Consider the following 26,852-nt stretch of genomic DNA (forward strand, 5'->3'; position numbering starts at 1 on the left):
TAGCTACGTGCTTCTCTCGGCTCATCTCTTCTATCTTCTCGGGGGTCCGTATATGGAACACCTTCATAGGTTAGACTAAAGCACCTTCTTCTGGTTTCGGTAATGTTTGACATAGTAGGAATCACCAATATGCATGGAAATATGACATCATTACCATATATGAAACAGTCAAGCTTCCCAAGCTTGGAGAAATTACAAGGGTCAGTACATCCCAAAATGAGCATTGCCCTGGGAATATCACCTTTTTGGCCACAGTCTCCCCCTGACAGGTGAGTATTTGTGGTTTTGTTGTTGGTTCTTGGCCCCCAACAAATTATCATGAGGTGAAATCAAATTTTGAAATTTATAATGGAGAATAATGAACAGGAAGTGTTAAACTGGGGCAGGAGAAGAGGGAAGGGTAGAGAAGGGAAATTGGGGGATAAATAAATAACACTAAGGACGTTTCAAAGAACTCATACGGAAATCTGCTGGAGAAGCTTCATATATATATGTATATACATATATATCCATACTTGTAAAAAAGAGTTAAAATGGAGTTATTGTACAACAGGGTGGCAATGCCCCCACTAGACACACAGTCTAACAAATAAAAAGCCCAGTGCCAAGAATGGGTTACCTCTTTTGGAGTTGTCGGCCTGGGAGGTCCCACAGACATCACATATTACAGATGACCACTAACACTTCTTGGTCACACTCCAGAAGCTGACAGTAAGATCCTGCTGCTGAAGATACTGACTACATCCATTAATGTGAGCATGGGGAAATCAAGCTGGTGCTAACCCGGAACCTTCATCTCTACCGGCTAGATTTCCTCACCCTGAAAGGTTTTATATATGTACCATTGGAGGAGAAAAGTCACCATCAGAGGCAGGAACACCGTGTAAGCAACCAGCTGCTTTCTGATCAGATTCGAGCCCTGCTCCAAATGTTGAAATCCATACTTGGCCTGATAATGGGCCAAGGGCCTATGGCCACACAGGTCACAGGCACTAGATGAGACTCTATTATTATTATTCTCCTAAATGGACACGGGCAAGTCAGTTGTTTTTCTCAGGGTGTAGGCCCTGGCAAGTTGCCCACATCCCAGCATAAGGTCACACATCCAGGAATATTTGGGCAGCACAAATTGGACCTGATGGGTTTTGGTGGGCGCCGTAAAGTAGGGTGGGTAAGGAAGGGAGATGGATATTGGAGGAATTGGGGGAGGGAGATGAATATTGTCAAAAAACATCATTGAAATTCTCAACTATACTCACACATACACACAGAGAGAGAAAAACACACACAAGAAATTTACTACATATAAACTCCAAAGCACACTGAACACAGAATGGACAGCTGATTGAAAGTGTTCAAAATGATCTATTGTTCCCCTACATTCTTTTACATAAATCCACAAAAAATCCTACACATTCCTGTCACACCCACATAGTGGCCTCCCATAAGGTGACATGAAAGAAACCTCAATCTCTTGAAAAGAAAAACACAAAGTAGTTTTGGTAGATATGAACTGAGCACACTTTTTTTTTTTTTTTTGGTTCAGTGAAACTTCTTTGATAAAGCCTCCTCAGATATCTCGAAGATACTGTAAAAACGCCCACAGACATCTCTCTCAGTTACTGTGGTCATACAGTCTGAAGAAACATCAGGGAAAACACAAAATGCAGAGACATGCACACATTCCAGGACGTCTCGGGAAAGCTTGATCTTCTCCTTAGTCCAAATGATTGTGTCTAACCCAGTGGACTAGAGGAGCCAACTGGTGAGGCATGGGAAGCATCAGGAGGAAGCGTAGGGGGAGAGGCCTTCAGGTAGCTTCCATCTTCAGCTACCTGAAGAAATCAGGTAGATCAGAAGAAATCTAGAGAGGGACTCGGACATGTAACCACAAGGGCAATCAGAAGTAGGCCTGGTGGTATGAGTCTCTGGGCTTAGTAGCTCTGTTCTCTGAACCACGCGGCCTCTGAGACGCCCACATAAGCTTCTGTGAAGCTCTCCAGCAGGACGGAGTGAGGCCCAGGAGTCCCTCGTCAGGGTGATCAGGGCAGGAGAAAGAGAGAGAGGTGTGAAAGAGCAGAGAGTAGAAGATGCCAGACAGAACGTGAAGGAAGAGGACAAAGGTCTTGCAGAGTGAGTAAGTGGTTTAAGGGTGAGTGTCTGTGATCTTGGGCTGCTTCAAGGTCACAGGAAGCCGGCTGGTACGTGGAAGGATGGGCTGAGGAATGGAGCTCAGAGCAGGGATGAAACCAGTGTGGGAGACCTCACACTAGCTCCTGGGCTTGAACCTGTCACACGCATGCCAAGCCCCTCACACGCCCTGGACTCAGATGAGCTGAGGCTCCTAGACCCCAACCCAACCCTTGGACTCAGCAGCCCTTCCTTATTATAAAATAAACACTGAAAGTTTAAAAAAAATAACACAAACAAACAAACAAAAAACCCAAAGAATAGACAGACCAAAAATATCACACCTTAGGCAAATGAGTTGAAAATCCCTTAGGGTGACATCCTATTTTTTTCCCACCCATTTCTCAAGTCAGAAGACACCTGGTAAAGAAACTGTATTTAGGCAAAGAAGTGCAACTCCCGGCACACACGGTTTCCTGATGGCACAGAATGGAAATGACATCATGGAAACACTGGTGACCAAGGTCAGTCTGTACATTTCTAGGTGAAAACAAGAGGCTTAGTCATCAGTGGAAATGTGCGTGCGCCTCTATGCCTGTGAGCGGCTGCTTTCTGCCTTCAGACAGTTCTTATGAAAAGCGCACAGGCGGCTTGCCTGACCCCTTTCAGCTCTCCTAGATGCACAGCCTGAATATAGGCTGTACCACACCTCTGTATATGCCATCTGGGAAGAGATAACATGATTGTTCCTGAGAGGAAAAGGAGTTTGTTTTTGACTCAAGGACAAAGAACCTATGACATGAGTTGACTGTCTCAGCAGTTGACAACAAGCGGTCTAATTTGTGTGGCAATCGCTCTGGTGACGGAAGGGAGGACGGGGCCAACTGAGGCATGGGATCCTTTGTCTTAATTAAAAAGTATAGTCGGAGACATGGAATTTGGCCAAGTCTCATAAATCTGCTAAAAGAATCGAGACTGTCAGAGAAGTTTAAATAAAACCGACCGAGTCCGCTGAGAATCCCGTAGGCTCGCTGCTGGTCCTCCACACCCACTTCCCTGTCACTTCTGTGTTCCACAGACTGCGGGCTGTGCTCATTAACCAGCCACCCTCCCGCCAGCCACTGACAAGCATATCCCCCTGGAGCACAAAATTCAGAGATGATAAATTTTCTCCCGCTTGTAAAAAAAAAAGGAACTCTCCTCCGGGCAATGAAAAAAAATTTGCTAGGAGGCTTTAAGGAAATAAGAACTTAGCTGATAACCTACCTTCATTAGCAAGGCCTGGTCCTCCCTGTCGGGACAGCTCCTCACTGCTGTGGAGAACTGCTCTAGCGCAACTGGGAAGGCAAGAGACAGAAAGGTGAGTGTCCTCCCCGGGGACTGCTGGCGCGGCCATGTGGAGGACAGCCTCATGGCTGGGGCAGAAACAAATGGCAGCATGCTAGCCGGCTGTGTTTGCTGGGGGACATGGAGAGTTCCCTGCCGGCTCTCTGCAAGGGCTGAAATCTTCGTCAGTGGCTTCCCCAGTCTGCTGGGGCGATCACCAGGCCAGCCTCCATGGGAACCACCAGAAAACCCTGGGTTCAGCCACTGCATGAGCCACCATGAGAGAACACACTCAATTCCCAGTCCACTGACTCCATGAAGAGAGCCCCAGCAGCCTTGGTCCCTTTGGTGCTGACCTTCAAATACCCTCTTCCACAGCGATTGCCATGGCATTCACTGTGTGGTAGAAACAAGATGTGGCCCCAGATGTTGACCCAAGCTCCCCCAGATGTTGACCCAAGCTCCCCCAGATGTATTCAGTCATCCTTCTTCAATCAACCCTCTCCAACAGAATGGTGAAGGGAAGCCCAAGATGGCTTACAGTGCATACTTTAGTGGGTATTTAAATTAGCCCTACTGGTTCTGGCATGTTACAGTTTCTATAAAGGACCTTTGTCTCCTCTGTATCCAGGGCCAGTCTCTCATCAAAGGCCTGCAGTGTGCGCACCAGTTTTTATCTAAATAAGCACCGGAACATAGACTTTCTTCCCTACACGTGGTTTTGACTGTGTTATTTCACTTTGGAAGACGTTTGCATAATTCCCTGCCAGCCCTGGACTTCAGTCCTCTTCTTTGACAGGGACAAACACTTTCACTGCCTAACCTGCCTCGATTGTCCTCCTCCTGCTGGATTCAGAGCTGGGTTCCCACTGCCTTCCCTTGACCACGGCTCTTCTGGTAGTTAGCCCAGTGGAGCTCTGCTTGCTGCCGCAGCCAGCAAAGCAACAGCCTACCCCAGGTTCTATCCCGACCTGCACAAACCCTGCATGGGCGGACAGAGATTTATGATTTAAGTTTCCCAGAGACCTCTGTTTCATTGGTTTGTACCCAGGTGCTAATTTGGAAATGCCTGGAGTTGGGTCTATATAGTGCAATCAGACCATTAGGGGTGGCTCTGAAGATAATCCCTGGTCCTAGGCCACCCCACCCTAGTCCCTGTTTCCTGTTGTGGTGAGAACAGCCTCTGCCACACACACCTGTCCCCACAGACAGACCTGGCCTTCTATGTCTTTCCTGACATGATGAACCCCAACCCCTGGATACAGTCAGCAGATGCCACGTTCAGGTGGATTGCTCTAAAGGCTAGCTTTTTGGGTAGCTGATGGAGTGAGAAAATGGAGGGAGACTTGAAACTCCAGAACATCTTAGTTCCATGGTAGGAGGCAATGCTTGATTCTGCTCCTTCTCCTGGAACATGCTTCTTATAGGAGGAGAGAGAAGGGCAAACGGGTGTCACCTGCTCACAGCTGCCATTGGTCATGTGCTATGGGGACTCTAGGAACCTCTGAGGCCTAGGACGGAAGCTATCTCCTTAAAACAGCTTTTTGTGGCAGTTATCAGAAACAAAACAAAACAAAACAAAACAAAACAAAACAACTGTCCGCCTGTGGCCCAGAATGGGTTGGTGCACAATTAACTTTGTCTCAACCTGCTCAGGGCTGAAGAACAATAAAATAAGGGCAAGGCAAGACACTGGTAGGGACATCTTTCCACGTGGAGCTTCGGTCAGTCCGAGCATTCATGCCACGCTGTTTTACTGACTGACTTAGTCCTCTTAGATACAGAAGAATATTCTCAACAATATTTACACATACACATAAAATCTATGGGAATTTCTTGATTAGCCAGACTGCCAATTAAGAAAGAAATTTAGAATGATTTTGAGGTGTGTGTGTGTGTGTGTGTGTGTGTGTGTGTGTGTGTGTGTGTAGAATACATATGTTATCTATATCCCACAAGATACCTTCATCCATTATTTGGATTGATCTAAAAACCATATCCCCATTAAGTATCCAATACCTACTCTGCTATGACTGTTCAGAGGTTTTTAAGTGTCAATAGATGAAGGTAAAATTCTGGTAAAAACCTTACTTTATAGGATGGAGAGAGAGAGAGAGAGAGAGAGCTCATCAGTTAAAAGCCCTCACTGCTATTGTAGACAACCCAGGTTCAGCTCCTAGCATCCATATCTGACAATTCACAACTGCCTACAACACCTGCTCCAGACATCTGTCAACTTTGTACTCCTTAGGCACCTGCACACATCTGGTATACACTCACACAGAAACACACACAGACACACAAATCGGAAAAAAAAAATGCTTAAAAATTTGTCCTGTGGTCTTTCTCCAGTTTCACACCCTATGCCACTTTAGGCAGATATTAAAACATGTTAAATTATCAAATCTGACAACGACTGCTTACTTTTTATTTCCCTTCAGTTCTCAGGTTTCTGAGCAAAAGCCATCATTTTCCAGTCAACAGAGCATTATGTTTTCTCTGCAAATAAACCCCTGTAAGTCCTCAGCAGGGAGAGAGGTAAATTCAAGTGGAGAAGACACGGCACTATTTTTCCTCTCAGCATTTGGGATCTACGATAAGTTAAAAATGAAGTTTTTATCTCTGGTGATTTATCAAGCTCAAGATCTCACAAAAGATAAACAGATGCTCCAAAGAAAGAATACATCATCTTAATGTTTCATTTTGACACTTTGGTTATCTAAAAAGCACATATCTCCAACAGCTCTCCTCTAAAAACATAATAGTTTCCATGATTTACACATTTAATATTTGTTTTAAGATACACTGAACTGAGAACATGTCAGGGAGGGTGGCTGAAGACAGTGGTCAGACTCGAAACAGATTATTTATAGACAAAAACTCAAGGGCTGAGAGAAAATCTTGTCAACAGACAGTTGCTTTCGCATTCTTTTTTTTTTTTTTCTGTGTAGTTCATTTTGGTTTTTGTGTGGGTGGCTCATGTGAACTCAAAGGTTATTTGCTAAATGTTTTTGGAGACTAGAATATGCTGCCCTTTAAAACTCATGTTTAAGTATGTGCTCCTTACAAACATGTCTAACTTTACAGTGCACTATGGGGTAATCTTTTTTTTTTTTTAATATAGCATCATATCCAGAATTGCCATAGTAAGACAAGAGTTTCTGCACACCTATTTTTATTGATGGTGTAGAAGGTCTTAATCCTTTTTCAAAAAGACTTTAAGTATACTGTTTGTGTATCTGTATATGCATGTGTGTGCAAGTGTGTGTATGTGCATACAGGGGAACACGCATGCACGTTGCAGCCGGAGCTTGACGTCAGGTGTCTTCTCCTATTGCTTACCACCTTATTTTTTTTTGTCCCAAAACTTGGAACGCACTGACTGAGCTAGACTGGCTGGCCAAAGAACTTCAGGGATTCTGTCTGTCTTCTGAAGGTCTGATTCTCAATCCCAACATTAATGGAAGCAAAACAACCTGTTTTGTTTTCACTCTTTTCCATCTCTCTCCATCAACATGGGTGCTAATGGAATTTTACTTTGAGATGACTTCGTGTTCCCTCCCTTTTTCCTTCTCCCTTCCCCCCCCTACGCATTTACTTGTATTTGACTCAGAATGCTGACACAGATCTTTGCAGTTTACTGTACAAGGTATAATTTATAGACCACGTGATAAGAAGCAAAAGGGTTAAAAACATATTTCAAAACCAAGGAGGGCAAATCTCTGTTGCCTTTTCAGTGGTTCTGAGCAGACCGACCACCATGTGAACCCGAGGTACTGCTCTTGGGCATGTGCGCAAAGGGATCCACAGTATACTTGCCCAGTATTGCGTGGAGAGTTAGGCAGTTATTGCTAGGCAGTGGAAACAGCCTAAATGCCCTGGATAATGAAGAATGTACACATACACTGTAGAATACCATCCAGCAGTAAAGAAAAGTGGAACCATGAGCTGTGGAGATCCATGGCTGGAAATAGAGAAGAACGTACTCTGTGAGGTAAGCCACACCCAGACAGACAAGCATCACATGCTCTCTCTCATCTGGAACTCCTACTTCCAAATCTTGCGATGCACATGCACAGCCTGTAGGAACTGCGAAATCCCGGAAGATAATAAGGGACCATTGACATGCTGGGGGCTGGGGCAAGCAATAAAAAGGAGAAAAGCAGAGTGCATGTTACATGATGAGGAAAATGAAAAAGGGGAGGTTCGGGTTGAGGGGTCTAAGAAGATAGACACAGAAGAAGGAAGTTAAAATAGCAGTAAAGATGTCTGGGAAAAGCCAAAAGGAATATTAACTGTCTACCTAAAAATATCTAAAATACACTGAGTTGTTTTATACATATATATATATACATATATATATATATAAATATGTGATGTACATATGTAGTTCAAATGAAAATTTCCCATTTGGGCTGACAATGTTCCCTCCACGAAACAGAGACCATCTAACAGAAATCCCACATTTGATATGAGAAGCCCTCATTTAATATGTTGGTCAGGGTTGTCCAAGTAATCCCCCAAACATTACAGACTATTGCTCTTGCCCTTGGTTGTCCCCAGAGGTGGAAGGTAAGTCCCTATTAATGTAAATACCAGGCACTTTAGACACAGGGCCCAGATGTCCTTGAGCTAGAATTGACCTGAAATCCTCTTCTCTGAGGACTGTCTTTCATGGTACCAGAACGTATCATGAAAAGGTCCAAAGGAAGGAGGTAACCAACAGTCCTCTCCTGTTTTAACACCTAGGAAACATTTATGAACCATAACAACAATCAGCTTAATACGACACCTCTAAGGGTGCAGTAGTGACACAAATGCCTTGGCAGTAACCAATAGCCCCCTAAAAGGATTTAAGAGCCACCCAACAAGAGGAAAACCATGTCTGATACTATTTAAGGCCTGTGAAATCATGGATCTGGAGGAAATCCTCAACCAGCACTTTACTAAACCAGAACAACCCTAACTAACTACATCCTAAATATTTGTCCTTTTACCCACAGATAAGTGTGGTATTCCGTCATCAGGGAAACTTCTTTTTGCAACAGAGACTATTACAGGAAACCACAACCAATCAAAACGCAGAGTTCTCTTGCAATGATATTCATTGTGTGTGTCTCCATGTACTTCTGTGTGCCACATGTATGGAGATGCCTCTGGGGATCAAAGAGGACATTGGATCCCCTAGGACTGGAGTCCTAGTGGAGTCGTAAGCTGCCATGTGGGTGCTTGTGGGGCTGAACCCAGGCCTTCTGGGAGCCATCTCTCCAGCCCTTAATCATGCTCTTTTTGAAGAGCACAAAGTACTTGATGATACCATTTAAAATGGACTCCATGGAAGTCTTGCCCTGGGCCACTCCTCAGCGTATTGACAAAAGGCTCAATAGACGCATGCTCAGTGTTGGTCGCCCTATTGAACATGTATGGTTGGACAGTAGGTTCTTGCTCTTTTCGGCCATGCTAGCACCTTCTGAGTTTCCTGGTCTCAACTGGGAAAGACCCAGAGGCCCAGGGCTTCTTGGGCTTGTGCAGCCATTGTAGACTCTGTAGAATGTGGATCTTCCATCCCCAGAAGCACCTTTTTCTCACAGAATACATTCACGGGTCTGAGTAGAGAGCCTGACTGTGAGAGAAAAGACAAAGGTGGTGTGCATTCCTTCCCTTCCTGGGGTCTCCAAGAGTCTAGATCTGCAGAGACCCGTCAGCCAATCACATCTGCTCTTTCCCTGGCCAGACCCACCGTTCATGTATTTTATGGGGATAGATGCACAAAGGCATGCTAAGGACTCCTCCCTTGAGCCACTTGCATCTCACTGGTGTGATGGTGAGTGTTCGCTGTCAACTAGACAAAATCTAGTATCCTCTGAGAGACGGGCCTCTCGGAATCCCTCTGCACAGTTATCTTAATTACGGCAACTGAGGCGGGAAAAGCTCCCACTGTGGCTAGGATCCTAGACTGCAGAGACAATGGGGCAGAGCCAAGCAGCAGGCTTGTGTTTGTTCCTTCTGCGTCTTGACTGTGGATGTGATAAAAACCAGCTCCTTCAAGCTCCCGCCTCTGCCTTGATGTCAACATGGCAATGGGCTGTGCTCTTTAACTGTGAGCCAGGGTAAACCTTTCTCCATTAAGTTGGTTTTGGCCAGGGAATTTTATCAACAGCAAGATGGCAAGAAACTAAGACGTATGGAATCTAGCTATGGGAAAGTCTCTGCTACAAGTTGATGGGGACCAGTGGCGAGAGAGAGTGGCCTGGGGGGTGACACTTCAGTAGTTATAAAGGGTGACAAGTTCCTAGACTCACACAGGATTTCCTGTTGAGGAGGTGGCATTTGGTGCTTCCATACTGCTAAAAGGCAGTGGAGGAGGTGGTGCACTTATTTTCATAGAAAATGGACTCAAGATAAATAAGGCAAAGGCAATTTTGTCCACAGACTAACCCCAGTCATAACTGGGAGGAGAGTGCTAACCCCACTAAGAATATTGGAATCAGCACTGATGGGCAAAAGACGACCCGCTGTTTTAAATAATGCATGTGATCATGTTTTTATTAACAAAGAAAGCCTCATTCCAAAACACACACGTCCTTGAAAGGAATCCGAAATTAATTCTCAGTAGGCAGAACCACGGCATTCTGTGTTCTAATTATAATTACAACCTGCCCTTAACGCGGACACTCAAAATTATCAGGCGCTTTATTAAGAAGCAGAAGAGGGGCTTCCTGCTGCATGAAGCTCACCAGCTTTGAGCAACGTCACCGGCGGTTCTGCATGGAGCTGGGACACGTGGACGATGCCATTTCTTTAATGAGTGCCTACTTTCTTTTTGCCTGGAACGGGCATACCCTTAGGGGCTCAGATACCATGAGGTTCAGAGCTGCCCTTCCTAGGGCAAGACAAACACGCTCATCACAGAAAAATACCAATTCATCATGGTGGTGGTTCTGTCCCCCTAAAGAAGCCACTGGAGACTGCTTAACATTTTTATCTCAAGCCTAGTTTTCCCTAGTCTTCAGGTGACAGACTGAGACTGATGCCCCGGAAGGCTTTTTCTCCCCATTTGTTCTTAATAAACCTGGCTCGATTCTGAGTCCGTTTCCATCTGGGGAGATGTTAAGGTCTGAGTTTAACAGACTGACTCCCCTCTCCCCTCCTGTGTGTTCTTCCTTCAGAGGTGTCCCCGCGCCACATCTGTGCCGGTCAGCAAAGACCATGGGCTCTTTGAGCTCTTCTCCTCTCCCTTCCCCTGGAGACCTCTGCTGGGGGGCAGCAGGACGCCAGTGCAGCCACCCTTGGGCCACACCTTCCGGGCTGCCACAGGCTCAGTGCTCTCTTAGGCTTAGGGCCTGCTCCATGGCTGTCTGCTCAAACCGGCGTAGGCACACGAGTGTGTGGAGATGTGCACACGTGTGCGTGCAGAATTCAGAGGAGGATTTCGCTCTCCTGCTTCATTCCCTGCTTTATCCCCTGAGGACAGGGTCACTCATTGAACCTGGAGACAAGCTGGCAGCCTGCAAGTCCCAGCGATCCTCCTGTCACTGCCCACCAAAGTGCTGGGATAAGGAGGACTTACAGCCACACCTGGCTGCTCAGATCTTCGAGTGTGTGCGCTAAGGATTCTCACCCCCGAGCCATCGCCTCAACCCCTAAACCTTTGCACTAAAGACTAGATTTCTCTTGTGCTGAGGTGACAGCACATCTTTGATGCTTCTTCCCGGCACTCAGACCTGAAGTACTTGAACTTAACTTGTTTAACTTCCTCTTAAGGGACAAGATCTGCTTGAGTTACAGAAACTAAAGGGTTTTTTGTTTTGTTTTGTTTTTTATAGTACAGTGATTAATGACCTTTTTCTTTTCATTGTGTAGCATGAGTCAGACAGTAAGACAAGGACTTGAGACGATCCTCTGGATTAATTTTGCCATAGTCTCACCTTCTCTGTAAATGAGGCTCAGAGGGGTCGGCTGACTCCCTGTTAGCTACAGAGCTGCTGGAAGGGAAGCCAGGACACGAACCCAGACAACCAGTGTCTCAGTGCATGTCCTCCGTCTTCACACCAAGCTCCGCTGGACTTGTAATGTGCAGTCACTGGGAGCCTCATAGTCCTGCTTCTGAGGTGAACCGTACGGCTCCAGGTGAAACGCTGGCGACCGTGCAGAGACGTGACTGTACTTGAGACTCCCCATGCCTTCACCTTAGAACCAGTTTTTGGCATGGGCAGTATCTGTGGTCGGTACCCAGGGGCTCAGAGGGAAGATCCCCAGCACCCAGGGCTTCGTACTTCCGAGAATGAGACCAGTGGATGTTGAGCGCTGTTTATAGAGGTCTGGGACATACCTGCCTTCAACTAGGGTGGGGGTGCCTTGTGGCACGATGTGTGTCAGCCTAATCAACAAGTATGGAACACAAACCAACAAAACCCCCAATAAAAGAAGGCGCTCTACACACATTTCTTAAGCAAACGAGGCTGGAGCCCCGGTTACCGAGACAGTGCAGGGACATGGGCAGCCTGTGACCTACAAGATCCCTGGCGGTTGACAGTGGAGCCTCAGATCTGCCTCCAGCCCTGAAGGCACGGGCTATGTAGATTGTGTGACCCGCTGCACCCTCTCATCACCACTACTGCCACTCGGAGTTCTGCCTGTGGGAGGGATGATTTGCAGATGGTCCCGGCATGCAGCTGGGTTTTGACTTGGTGAATACACTGGCATTTTACTTTATCCCAGCCATTTTCCAAGCTCTGTTAATGGGCATCCATTTCCCCACAGCCAACACAATGCAGGGAGTACACGTAAAATTTCTGAATTTCCAAATGAGGGAACCCAATCTCATCTCTCAGTAACTTGTAGAGATGCGAATGTCGCCCCACCACACGCACACATACTCCCCATCTTTTCTGCGCTTCTCCTTGCTCTTCTTCCTTGTCCCAAGGAGCAGAAGGTCAAGGTCAAATTCAGCCAGAATCAGGGATATGCTGATGTGGTGCTGGTTACTCTAGGATTGGGTTGCCATGTGGGAAGGCCACCCTGAGGCCTTCCTCTAGGACCTTTTTCGTGTGTCCCTGGCACAGCCTCATTCCGGTCTGTGATCACTAGCCATGAATTGTGAGGCTCACTCTATTCGACAAGGTTCCCAGAGCTGGACCTCAGAGAGGGGAAACGCCAAGCTCCATCTGAGCTAAAATCATCCCTCTGGTTCGGCTGGGCATCCCTGAAGCTACTGTAACATGACACAGACTTTCGGGACATGCTCTGTTCTTTTTGGAATGTGGTGGTTGGAGAGAGGGGTGAGCAGGCGTGGAAGCCTGCTCAAACATATTCATTCCTAGGTTGTTGGCCATAAACTCTGACTCTTAGCAGATCCACTGAACGAGAAGCTGGGGAACCAACCTAGCCCTGCTCTACGTGACCACCAGCAGCCCCCTGTGATGGAAGCCCCACACAGCCAGCAAGCTGGGTGAGAACCCCAACTTTCTCTTTTAACCCCTTCCTCTCACACAGTGAAACCACGCTGTAAACAAAACGATTCTCAATATTAAGTAATTTCAATGACATGAAGTCATGGATCCAAACACTTAATGTTTGATTCTCTTGTGTTATTTTAGTGTCTTTATATCCAAATGAATATTCTTAGTCCCGGTGTTATTTACATATCAGACCGTAGGGGCCTGGCCTGTGACCCCTAGGACATTTAACAGTATTCACACTTCTGCCTACCACCTGCCAAGAGTACTGCTCCCATTAAATAATCCAAACATCTTCAAACATGGCCAAACATTCCCTTGAGCTAAAACTGTCCTTGGTTGAGAATCAGGGGCTTACGGGTTAACCCAGCCGCCTCATTTGAGGACTAAGGTTAAGCAGTTATTATAACACTCAGAATCTTCAGGCAGTGGTCTTTTTTTTTTTTTTTTTTAAATCAGGCTTGCTTTTTCTTTTTCATTTTAAAGTATATGTAGCCTTGCCCTGTTTATTTATTTAGGAATTCCAGATGTTGTTGAACAAAAGAGACTGATGTGTACAAACCAGCTCCTGTCTGGCAAGTGGTTTCAGGTGGGCTTCCTGAGCCTTATCTGGCTAGTTTTCTTAATAAGCAGGAGATGAGTTACAACAGGCCTCAAGTCTCTTGAAGGTCCTTGGGGCCCTAAATCCAGCAGGAGGCTCAGACCAGTGGCAAGACATCCCTCCTACGGAGCTGTGTTCCCCCTTGGCCTTCAGGGCTCTGAGCCAATCAGGAACATTCAGCGAGGACCAACTCACCTCTGTGAATGTGTGCCAGAGACAGTGAGGTGACATGGTGCATGCAGGAGTTCCAGACACTGAAGAAGTCACCCTTCCTGACCACCACCTGTCAAATCAATGGGGAAAATATTCATGAATGATATTTGGAGAAAAGCGAACTTGCAATTTTTGTTTTTCTTTCGTTTTGTTGTTTGAAGGCTGTGTGGTGCGGGGGAGAAGGGATTGAAACTAGGCCTCACACATACGAAGCAGGAGCTTCACCATGGAGTGAATGACACCACCCCCAGCACCCTGTTTTTACTCTGTATTCTGAGACAGAACCTCACTAAGTTGTCTGTGGTGGGCTTACGCTGGTGATCTTCCTCCCAAGTAGCTAGGCTTACAGGCCTTTACCAACAGGCCCAACAAACACGCAAACTGACAGTTCAACACAATTCAACCTGAAAATTGCTCTTATAGGTCACGTGAGAGGACGCATGACCCACAAGAACAACCTGTGAGTGGGATGAATGTCCTCAATGGTGTCTAAGGAGTCTGTGGGTTCTTGTGTGTGCACACGCATGTGCGCACGCGTGTTAAGTCCTCATGTATCAGGCATGGTGTCTAGTCATGCCTAACACTTAAGAGGTAACACATGTTCAAAGAACAATCTTAGGTGCACCTCATGCTACAGGCTTGTAACCAGCTGTTCAAGAGGCTCAGGCAGGGGACTGCAAGTTCATGGCCAGCTTCAGCAGCTTAGGGAGAAAACCCTGTCTCAAAAAAAGAAAATGAGGAGGAGGAAGGAGAGAGGAAGAGGGAGAAGGAGAAAAAGAAGAAGAATAGAAAGAAGAAAAGAAAGAAAAAGAAGAGAGAGAAAAGAGGAAGAAGGAGGAGGAGGAGAAGGAGAAGGAGAAGGAGAAGGAGAAGAAGAAGAAGAAGAAGAAGAAGAAGAAGAAGAAGAAGAAGAAGAAGAAGAAGAAGAAGAAGAAGACAGTAAGATGGTCCTGGTGGTAGAGCACTTGCCTGGTGTGAGTGAGGGTCAATGCTCAGCACCACAAAACAAAAAGAAGAGAAGAATAATTTGAGTGATCCAGGCACACACCCAACACAGTGAGTCTGTTTGCACAGGACTATTCACTTCATGAAGATCTTTAAAAACAATATTTTAATTAATCCTTTGTGAAGTTCAAGCAGTGTATTTGGTTCACATTCAACCCTGTTCTCCCTAACTCCTCCCTGGCCCTCCCTCCATTTTCCTGTCTACCCACCTTGATGTGTTTGTTTGTTATAAGTTCATCAAGTCAAATTTGTGTTGCTCAACTTCTCCTGGGTGTAGGGTCCACCCCTGGAATATCATCAGCCCACCAGGGGTCACTCCCTTAAATAAAACTCCGCCTCTTCCAACAGCCATCCTCTGTCAGTAGCTCCTCAGCCAGGGGTGGGATTTAGCACTGCCCTCCCCTCTTCTGGGCTGGGATCTGGCCTGGCTTGAGCTCGCACTCATCTTGGGCATGCTATCACAACCACATCGAGTTCCTAAGTGCCCGGTGGTGAACAGAAAACACTGTTGCCTTGCAGTCACCCACCACTGCTGTCTCTTACCATCTCTCATCCCTTCTTCTGCAATGATCTCGGAGACTTGGGGGTTGTGTGCATGATACAGATGTTCCATCTGAAGCTGACGATTCTTTTATATATAATCTTCTTATTAAATCCTTGAGAATTTTCATATATGTATTGACCCCTCAGTTTACAAACAGCCCCCCCGGATTTACTGACACTTCCTCACTCCCAACTTCATGCACCCCTTTTTAAATAACCCACCAAGTCTAATTTGTGCTGTCCATATGCTCATGGCTGAGGGCCAGTCACTATAGAATGCTCAACTTAAACCTCCCCTTACAGGAAACTGGCTCTCCCTTCCTGAGAAGCCATTAACTGTCTACAGGTCAGTCAGATGTGGGGCTCATGAGCTCACAGGGCTCTCCTCCATGCTGGAATGCCGAGGGGCTTGATCCCGCTCAGGTCTGCTGCAGGCAGCCCTGGCTGCTCTGAGTTCACGCAGTGGTCCTGCCATGTCAGAAGGCATCGTTTCATTCCGGTCCTCCCCAGCTTCTCCCCCTCCTCCACTTCAACCACGGTTCCTGAAACACTGTGGGGATGGGGTTCCATCTGTGGCTGAGCGATCCCCAGGTATTTAGTCTCTGCATTTTGACCAGTTGTGAGTTTCTGTGTTAAACACTAGCTACGGAATAAGAAAACTTCTCCTATGAGGCACGACAGGTGCAGTGATGTATAGGTGCGGAGATAGGAAGAATCCTAAAGACCAGAAAGATGTCATCCTCAGAGGGAGGATGGAAAGCTGCCCTCTCTCACAAGATGGTCTCCAGTGGTCTGTGTGTCTGATCCATGTGTGGAGTTAACAGGAGCCGCAGGCTGTCTGTGTGCGTTATGTCACTGGTACCACCAAGCAAGTCACCTTGTGGGTCTCCTGTGTATAGAGCCGTGGCACATCCTACCTAACCAAGAAGGGAGTCAAATTTGCCACTTCTGACTTTTGATTTGTCCCTCCTTCTCTTTCTTTGTCTCAAAAACCAAATGGCTTGATATTAAGCACTTAGTGATGTTTGTGTGCGTTCTGAAGGAACTCTCAAGCAGAAAGTTACACTTGGTGTCTCTGCTTCCCATTTGTGACAGGCCTCTCGGTTGGAAAGTAACCGGCATTGTGGTAGCTTTGCCTCTGCAGGGCCTGGAGCTCTCACTGTGTCAGATGCCTCCTCTAAGGGGGCTTTGTGTGCTGGTGGAAAAACAAAAATAGAAAACAGCCCTGCAGAAAACCTCCACAATGTATAATTCAGTATCAGGACCCGAGGCACAGGAGCTGAGTCACGTGACCCTCCAGCTCCACATCTAACAGGGCATCATGTGACAGTCAAAGGAAAGGACAGACAGCATCAGCCCCCATGCTCCCTGAGTTGGTATCTCCCTGTCCTGGTCTCACAGCTCCAACTGAGAAGGCAAGGCAGAGACCAGAGACCTGTGGCTTTCCATTGCCTTACAGAGTAATGCCAGGGCTGCGTTCTCCTGAAGATCGCACAGGAGGCGGAAGGAAAGAAACCGCTGTGCAGAGGGTCCGCGTGGAATCAAGGGTGCTATTTAAAAGCAGTGGGAGTAAGTCTCTCAAGGGCTTGATCAACAAGAAAAAGGAACACATAACTGGCTGGAAAAGCCTCTGGGGGCTCCTTTGCCTCCTTAAAGACCACGAGGAAGAGGGAAAAGGCAGTCCAAGGGAGCAGCAGGTCCTCCCAGGCTCCCGTTAGGCTCCTGAGACTTCTTCTCTGTACGTTGGCCTCAGAAGGGAGAAAGTCACTGCCCACAGTTTTAACACCTTGTCTGGCAATGCAGGGGATTTTGAAGACTATTTAACTGTGTAAACAATGTTACAAACCAAAGGACATCAATCCTCCCACTAAAACACTTTGTGGGAGGTTTCAGGCAAAAAAAGACTTTTAAAATGACAGTAGTTGTCTTTTATCTTAGGCAGTAAAAAAAAAAAAAAAAAAAAAAAAAAAAAAAAGCTACTGAAAACTTGTGTTTGAACTAAGCACATCCAAACTGAGTCCTTAAAATGCACCAGGCAACCTGCATATTGGTTTATGCATTTAATTTTATTTGCTCCCCTGTTTAATCTTCAGAAGCCCTCAGGGTAGGTGTTTACTGATATTTTTATTTCATGGGTAGAAGATGGTGACCCAGAAAAGCTGAACAATTTGCCTCACATTGCAGAATGGAGTTGAAACTGGGCACAAAGACCTCAAAGCTCATTTTCCTACCAAGGGACTGCACTGCCTCCCAGCGGAACCAGGGGGAGGAAACCACCTGAAGCCTTCCCCTCCTGCTGTGCTGCTCCTGTTACCACAGGTGACCACACGCCTGTAAACAGCAGCCTGTTATTCATGTGTCAGGTGGAAAGGCACACTCACAGCACAGTGAGGATACAAAGTGGAAGACACAAAGAAACGCCTTCCTCGTGGTAAATGACCATACCTATTTCCCCCTTTGTTTTCTAGAAAACGACCTGAAATGGATTTAAGCTGCAATACAGCCAGTTAGAAACAATTCCTCATAGACGACCCATAGTAAAAACACCCTTAGCTAACATCATATTTAATGGTAAAAGAATAAAAGTAAGGAAAACAAAGCTGTCTGCTATCAGCACTCTTCTTCACATGGTGCTGGAGGAACTAGCCAGGGCAATACGGCAAGAAAAAGAAATGAAAAGGATAAGCAAAACCATTTATATATTTATATTTTATATATAAAATACATGGTTGTCTATAAAGAAAATGCCAAGGAATATAGGATAAAGATTCTAGACCTTTAGGTAAAATCACAAGGTATAAGATTAATATTCAAAGTCAGCCCTGTGTCTATATTCTAGCAGTGAACAATCAGAAATACGAAATAAAAATCCCACTGTAGGGCTTGGAGAGACAGTTCAGTGGTTTAGAGGACTTGCTGCTCTTCCAGGGGATCCGCATTAGGATCTCAGTACCCATAAAGGGAAGCTCACAATGGCATGTGACTCCAGCTCTGGGAGATCCAACCCCCTCTTCTGGACTCCCCAGGAAGTGTATAAATGTGGCATATGCTTACACAAACACACACAGACATGAACACACATATTTCAGAAAAATATTATGGTAATATTTTTATTACCAGAAACGTAAAATACTTATAAAACATGTGTAAAATCTATACATAAAACCCAAGAAATATTGCATAGAGAAATTTACAAAGGCTAAAGGAGATGCTATATTGTTGTAATGTCACTTCTCATTCTGATCTGCAGAGTCAAAACATGCCTGTCCAAACTCCAGCAGACCTTCAGCTTTGCTAGAAACCCGTGAGATGGCTACAAAAGCTATAAGGACAACAGAAGACCTAGAACAGCCAAAGACAATTTTGAGAAAGAAGAAAATGGGCTGGAGAGATGGTTCAGGCTCACAACCAAAAATACAAGGGAAAGAAAAACCTTGGAAGAGTCACACAATCTAATTCAAAGACTCTGATAAAGCTACAGTTAACACAGCAACATGTAATTGGGATAAGGACAGAAATACAGAGGAATGGAACAAGGCAGAAAGTCCAGAAATACAGCCACTTGTGGACTGTCATCTAGGTAACAGAAGACAAGAAAGTAACATTCTGAACAAACATCACCAGGATGAATGCACACCCACAAGCAAACCCAAACAAAGCTCCGCCCTTAATTCACATTCTGTGCAAAAGGTATTTGCCTGCCTGTTATAGCTACACTCATAAGAATTTAGAAACCATAGGAGGAAAATCTTAGCCATGTTGGGTTAGACAAAAAGTTCACAGACTGTGCTATGAAAAGCTTTAACAATTTTCTCTTGCAGCACATTGCTATAAAAGGTCAGGTGATGGATTAGTGGAAATGTTTGCAAACCATACATATGATGGACTTTTAACAAAGCTACCACAAGCATAGTGAAATATATATATATATATATATATATATATATATCTCAATACAGATATGTGGAAAAGGAATAACATACATAAAAACACACCACAGAAAGGGAAATCCCACTTGAGCACATGGGCAAAACTTCTGAGCAGACACTTACTTCACCCATCTGCATCTGAAATGGAAAATAAACACACAAAAGAAGGTTTGAGAAATGCAAATCAAAAGACCACAGTGGGATGCCATTTCACACCCACTGTGGCGAAGATGAGTAAGACTGGCAATCTGAGTGTGAGCTCGGGTGTGCAGCCGCCTGAGATCATTGCTGGGGAGGACACAAGATGCTGGGGCCACGTTGGAAACAATCTTAGTTCCTTTAAAAAATTCAGCATGTGGCCACCAGAGATGCTAGTCTTTCCATTCTGAGGCATTTGGGCAGATGAATTAAAACAGTTGTCTATGTAAAGAGTTGTAAGAAAATTTTATTAAGGCTTTATTCATAATCACCAAACAGGTATTAATCCATATGTCCAGCAATCAGTTACTGGGCAAACAGACTGTAGAGACCCTGTAAAGAAATACTACTCTGTAATGAAAAAGGAAGCAGCACATACACGCAGCCACAGCCGCATGATCTCAGAAGCACTTCTGTAAAGTGAGAGGAGCCAGAAACAAAGGGCTTACTATTCAGTTTATAACAAATTATGCAAAAGGAAGATGCAAGAAATGGCTTCATGAATCTACGCCAAAGAAAAGATCAGGGCTATTCAGGAACTGTGTCTGGAAAAGGAGATTGACAGATGACAAAACAGCTTTAAGGAACCTTCTGGGGTGATGGGTGTCACCCGCATCTAGACTTGGTGACAGCTATTTGACCACACGCGTTTGATCACATACACGATTAGTGAAATTTAAAATATACAACATGAAAACTTCATGTGTGTATATGTGTATGCACACTCGTATAAAGAAGATGATTCTCTACAAAGTTCTTTTGTCACTAGGGCTGGCCATGCAGCCTCCAAGGCCGGTGAGAGAAGACAGAAGGGTGCTGGGTACTGCTTCTGTGGAAGCCACCCCACCCAGGCTAGCTCATGCTTTCTTCTCTGTCTTTTTCGCACCTACAAGCCAGTCACCTTGCAGCTGTGAGAATGGTGGAAAGCCTCAGGAAATGAAGCCTCAGGAAATGAAGATACCTTGGCAATTTTCATGTCAAGGAACATTGCTCTGCTAACTTGCTCTTCCTTCCCCCCTTGTGCACACCCCTGCCTGTCGCTGGTTCTGCGCTGGCATCCTCCCTCTCTCAGAAGGTGGTAGGTAGCCTTACCTGGGGTGGGGGCACCCTGAGGTACAGAGCTGGAATTCACAAAACACAGAGGAGATGTCACAACAGCAGGAAGGGCCTGGCACCTGGAATACACTGAGCACGCTGGATGTGCCATGCACAGGGATAACATGCTTACCGTGTGTACAAAAATATTCTGATTTTACAGAGGAGGGTTAGGGGAACCCAGAAACAGTCCCTGAGTCACGTCCTGGGACACAGGAGTATCTGGTTCCCAGGAGTATGGCTGCCTGGCACCTTTTCCTCAGTCCATCAGAGATGTGGCTTACACACACATCATCACGTACACAGAAGTCTTTAGCATTGCCCGTAGCAGCAAAGGCACCATCTCTCCAACAGTGCCTGGAAGAGTGTGGACTCAACTCTGGGTCTCACGCCTATAATCACAGAGGCAGCAGCAGGAAGAAAGGTTGCTACAGGTCAAGGACACCCTTGGCCACACGATGAGTTCCAGGCCAGCCTGACTACAGAGTGAAATAGTAACAAAAGAAGTCAACTTCCTCTGCTCCCTCCACCTGGCTTCAAGAGTTCCACCTCCTCCCATGATCTTCTCTCTCAACACGGGCTGTTCTTAGTGTTTTCGGTGGTCTCCTTTACCCTCCCACCGGGCTTGAACATCCAAACTGGAAATTCCTTGGTGCTGGAGTATGAGTACCACTGTGGCTGGCTGTGTGACCCCGGCACCTAGCACAAGCCCGAGTGTCTGGCCAAAGCTAATGGCTACATGAAAGAATTGGCCACTGTGGATGGGTGCCGAGGTTAGAGGAAGGCACACAGGCAGGAAGCAGAGAAACAGTCAGGGTGGGTTCGGCAGGGAGGGCCAACCTTTCCCATCACAGTAGTGATCATCATGCTCGGGCGTTTGCAGCCCACGCTCTCCCACAAACAGAATGATAGGTCCCGAGGAGAAGACGGAACTCCAGTGGGGACATACCCCTTCCAGAAGCCCCCAGACTCTGAGCAGTGGGAAGATCCACCCCTTAGGTATGAGCTGCCTCCAAAGTGTTTCCCCATGGAAACATGATTTCATGTTGTCAGAACATGAAATCAATACGGTCTTGGCAAAGGCCTCTACAGTTGAGTGTATTACTTCCTAACTTCCCCCTCTTACGAAAGAGCCCAGCGAAGAGTCTTCTCTTCATTACTGAATCATCGGGGGTAGAAAATGAACACGGGTGATGTGTTCTCTTTGGTCATTTGGAGCAGGTTTTTGAAAGCTCAGCTCCTGAAACGGACCTCGATAATCTCCAGCAACAGATCTGTAAACAAAGGTTTGCTGTCTGGTCCCTTTCCTAACAGCACCCTCGTTTTCAAAGTTCCCCCTCGGCTGCTCTAGTAGAGAGAGGGGTGGAAGGACACAGCCACTGGGTTTTAAACACATTGTGCTGCGCACCAATTCCGCGCATCCGGAGTCCGGTCGGCTAGATTGTGTTTCAGCAGCCTGCACGTCCCATCCCGCTGACTGTCAGACTGTGCTGTCTGACCCAATTGCCTCTAGTGACTGCTTCACGCTCACAGAAGACAGAAAAGTGTACCTTTAATGTGTACCTCACTCTCTGTCGAAGGACCCAGAGCTCCATCAACCAGCACCCTCGTCTCTCTGCCACCATCTCAGCTGAGGCTCCCTCCTCTACGCTGTTAGTGGCTGTGGCTGTCACCCAGGTCACCCCTGCAGCCCTGGTAGGCGGAGGCTCTTCACAGGACACCTGTGCGACCATGTCACAGTCATCTCCCGAAGGGAATGTAGAAGGTCCTCAGCACCTCAGCAGGATGCCAGTGGGCCACCAGCCAGCACTGTCACCCTCCCTCACTGGTCTCTCTAGCGTGTGGCATGGAAATCCGTCTGGCGTGGTTCCATGACCTCCTCAAGCCTTGCCCGAGAGGTCCAGCCTCACTTTGCACGTGGGGCTACAAGGAAAGCACACGTGTGCCCTTTCATCACCCAAGACTCACCTCCATTCTCACTGCCATCCCCATCTGTCCAGAACCCAGACACAGTGGCTCCTCTCTGCTTCATGGGGCATATCACACCCTTCCTCTCAGAGGACAGGGACTATGCCCCAAACCCTCTCAGTGCCTGCTATATGTGAGTCCCTGTAAATAAGACTTTCCAAGCAAGAACATAGTTAAAATAAAAAGTAAAACTCCCTTAGGTCTTTCTTGCCCATCCTTCCTTACTTAAATATACATCCTAAATTTCAGCTAAGCATTTATGTACCTGTCACTGAACTAAGGACCTTACTTCTTTTCTTTTCATGTTGCCCAGGTTAGCCTCAAACTATGATAAATGTCAAAGATGATTTACTGCCTCCACCTCTCAAGTGCTGGGATTACAAAGATGCACTGCCACAGTGGTCTCATGTGGTGCTGGGGAGTCCACACACACACTGGCAGTGGGAATCTGAGCAGGTCCACAAGAGCTACCCTGAAGGATTCTAAGTGAGCAGAGGGCTTCTCAGCCCCCTTGTCAGCCTCCGGAAGGGAGGAGGAAGTCTGGAGTCAGCACTGTCTTCCGAGTGGGCAGGCCAGATCCGTGCCCTTGGATGGACGCAGTCTGACTCTGTTCTCTGAACTTAAGCAGTGTGCCGGTGCCACGTGGCATCCCTGTGCTTGGTCTTAAGTTTCCCTGCCTGCCTGTGGTCTAACTGACATCGCTTCAAGCAGGAGGGTTGTTGCCCCACTGAGCTGGCATCAAACCAGTGAGGGCATGTGCAAGGATCACTTTATCTGCTCTCTCCATCTAGCCCAGGCTCGAAGCGGCAGGAACTTTCCCAAGGACCGTGACCACAGCTCACCACAAGGATCTGCCTACTCCCTTTGCTGAGGGTGACAGTAAAGTAGAGCGACAGGTGCATTCTCTCATGAGCCAGTTTACCTGTCCCTGTGCCAACCCTGGTCAGAGAGATCTCCCAGGAACTCTCGATCTCTCAGTGGCTTCATCCTCAGCCTATCACCAAAGCCCTGTTTTCTGAGGTCTGGCCTCAAATCAGGGGCCCAGTAGAATGTCCAGACTCGGGTTTCCCTAGCTGCTGTCTGGGCTGGCCCTCGGCAGCTTCCCTCTTGCAGGCTGACCTGCCACCATGCTGCTTGGGTGGTCTGGGGACCCACTGCTATTGTTCTGTGGGACACTGAAAAGGGTTTAACACTGAGCCCAGAACAGAATAGACCCTAGTGAATCCTCATTGATGACACTAGTCATTGATTCTCTTTCTCACTCCGTCTATCAGGGACATCTGGTAAGGCCACATGTTGGATCTCCATGTTGCCAACTTATATAGGAAAATGGAGTGCCTTTCATGTCTACATCCTAACTGCTGAGGAGCCCTCTTTGAATTAGACCTTTAAATCCTGTCATTGGGATAGGCCATGTGCACAGCTAGACTTATCGACCTTAAGTTTGCAGCTTGATGATTTTTATGTTTTTGGAGGAGGTGCACACATGTGTGTGTTCATGTGAATGTACGTGGGGGCAGAGGTCAACGTCAGTATCTTCCTTAGTCAGTCCACTTCCTTTTTAGAAACAGCCTCTCTCGCTGAACCTAGAGCTTCCCAATTTGGAAAGACTAGCTGGCCAGAAAGCCCTAAAGATCCTCATTTCTGCCTTTGTAGCATTATGACTACTGGCCTGTAATACGGTAGGTGCTGGGAATTGAACCCGGGTCCTCATGCTTGCACAGCAAGCATCTTGATGACTGAGTCATTTCTCAAAAAAAAAAAAAAACAAAAAACAAAAAACAAAAAACAAAAAACAAAAACCACCCATCAGTGATTTGTTTTTCTGTGTGCATACCCCCTGGAACCATGCCTCAAGAGACAGACAGCATTTCCCAGATCATCCCAGCTTCCTTCATGTGGCACCATATCTCTCTCTCTGACTATGACAATGATACTCTATCACCCTCAGCTAGTTTTGTTCCTCTTTGACTGTCACATAAATGAGACCATCTAGTCTAAACGCTTCCATATCACTAAGCACGTCTGTGATATTCACATGTGCTGTTTCACATGGTTCGATTCTGTGAAATCAACCATAACTTACTTGCCTAGTTTCAGATCTATAAACATTTGGTTTCCAGTTTCCAACTTGGGGTTATTAATAAAGCCGTGCAGAACACTCCTGTAGAAGGCTTTTATGAACCACACAGCTTCATTTCTTGGCCATATCTCTTGGGACAGAATTTCTGGGTCATAGAATAAGTGTACAGTCAACATTATAAGAGTCTCCCAAACTATTTGTGTGTGTGTCTGTGTGTGTCTCTGTGTGTGTAATTGAACCGGGGGCCTTGTGCAGGATGGGCGAATAAATGCAGTACCACCAAGCAGAGCCACATCGCCAGCTCCTGCCTTTCCATCTCTGACAGTCTTCTTTAGGAGACGCGCGGATGCCCTGCACCTCGGCTGGGGCTGAACGCCACCAAGAGCTTCAGTTGAAACAAGTCAGTGGGTGGGTCTCGGTTCTCCGTTGTGGTTTTGATTTCTAGCTCTCTGTGACTAATAAGATTAGGCAAAGTTTCACGTGCTCATTAGCTCTTCTTTTATCTCCTTTTATGAGGTCTCTTTTCAAGTCTTTTGTGCAAGTTTTTCTTAGATAGTATGATTTCATTATTGCATTGTGAGAGTTCTTCACACACTCTGGATAAAAGCTTTCACCAGACACAGCCACTGCAGGTGATTTCTCTGGGGTTTAGTGTTTGCCTCCGTCTTGATTGGCCTCTTCCAGACAGTAACAACTTATCAATAGCTAACGCAGATGATCGGTGCTTTCTCTGTTTTCCTAAGGAAATCTCTGTTTACTCTGGCTTCCAGGGTTTACTGGGGACACTTGACTGTTTTCTTCAGGAGTTTTATAGTTTCTCTGTTTATACTCAAGTCTATGTCGGGTCTCTCAGGAGCATTTGTGTACTGAGTAGGAAACAGAGCACTATTCGTTTCTTTTCCATTCAGAATCCGCTTTGCCTTGTTATTAAAAATCCTCTCTTCATTCCTGGACTCATTTCATGTTTGCCAGAAATCGAGTGAACAAGTATGTGTGGCCAAGTGGACCTGGCAGTGTGATGGTGGCCTGTCTAACTTGGTGCCAGCGTTCCTGTGCCTGGACTAGGACAGTCTCAGCACATGCTTTGAAACCAGTTGGTACCAGCCCTCCAGTCACTTCCACTTTTTTCTTCTCTTTTTTAATTTTTTTCTTCACAATTTATTCATTATGTATCCTGATTGAAGCCCCCTCCTTCAACTCCTTGCAGTCACACCCTCCCTCCCTCTTCCTTCTATCCCCTTCCCCTAGTCCACTGAAAGAAGTTCTCCACCATTGCCATATGCCCAAAGCTTGTTAATTCTCATCAGGACTGCCTGGATCCTCTTCCTCCATGGCCTGGCAAGGCCGCATCATCAGGAAGGAGTGATCAGAGAGCAGTCAACTGAGTTCATGACAGAGGCAGCCCCCGATCCCCTGACTTCCACTTTCTTCAAAGTTCAGTTGGGTGTTTTACATCATTCCCATTTCCATATAAACTGTCAAGTGAGCTTGTACATTTACAAACATTCTTTCCACGATTTTTCCAAGTGGAGCTGAGTTTGTGGGAGGTGTTTGGACATCCCGTGGCAATGTTAAGTCTCACATGCCTTTCCCGTTATTTAGAAGATATTTTTTTAAAACGTTACTCTGGGTATATTTTGTAGTGTTCTGTGCACAGGTCTTTCACGCTTTGGAATTTTTACTGTCAGATATACATATAAGACACTCATGTTTGTTAGTGCACTATAGGCTGACTTTTATTTTCCAGTTGCTTATTGAGAGGTGCGCAAACAAGCTTTGTTTTGAATAATTGAATTTTACATCTCACAGCCATACACTGCTCTTCCGATTCTGTAGAGTTCTGTTTGGGAAGCTCTTTTAGGTCTTTTCATTTTTCTTCGTTTGTTTATTAGTGTGTGTGTGTGTGTGTGTGTGTGTGTGTGTGTGTGTACGCACCTGATGGAGGGATGTGCCGAGGCTTGCATGTACTGAGCCAAGAACAGCTTTGTGAAATTGGTTTCCCCGTCTACCGTTACAGAGTTCTGGGGTTTAAACTCAGTTCTCCAGGTTTGTGTGGCAAGCTTATTCACCCACTGAGCCATGTTGCTGTTCCCCCCTTTAAATCTACCAAAAACAAAAATCCCAAAACAAAACAAAACAGTTTTATTTCACCTGACAGTTAAGGCAGTTTATTTTTTCTGTTACAACCTTTACATCCCCCCATTCTCTCTCCCTTTTCTCTCCTCTTCCCCTTGCTTTATCTCCCTCTCTCCTCCTTTCTCTCTGTCCTTGGCATGTCCCCCCCGCCCCGTCTCTCCTTCCAG

At 46.2% G+C, this 26,852-nt stretch overlaps 1 protein-coding gene across 2 annotated transcripts in view; it reads right to left on the bottom strand.

Annotated features, from left to right (window-relative positions):
• Nucleotides 1-26,852, bottom strand: part of Acoxl (acyl-CoA oxidase like) — a 289,947-nt gene that overhangs the window by 39,647 nt on the left and 223,448 nt on the right. The window contains exons 16-17 of one of the 2 annotated variants that reach the window (XM_060372067.1): nucleotides 13,711-13,798; nucleotides 3,397-3,467 (exon numbers count right to left, since the gene is read on the bottom strand). In XM_060372067.1, the coding sequence (XP_060228050.1) occupies nucleotides 3,397-3,467; nucleotides 13,711-13,798 (159 nt within the window). The remainder of the gene's footprint in view (nucleotides 1-3,396; nucleotides 3,468-13,710; nucleotides 13,799-26,852) is intronic. The other variant, XM_060372068.1, reaches the window with a different exon arrangement.

The sequence above is a fragment of the Meriones unguiculatus genome, chromosome 18 (assembly GCF_030254825.1).
Source record: "Meriones unguiculatus strain TT.TT164.6M chromosome 18, Bangor_MerUng_6.1, whole genome shotgun sequence".
Classification (NCBI taxonomy): Eukaryota; Metazoa; Chordata; class Mammalia; order Rodentia; family Muridae; genus Meriones; species Meriones unguiculatus.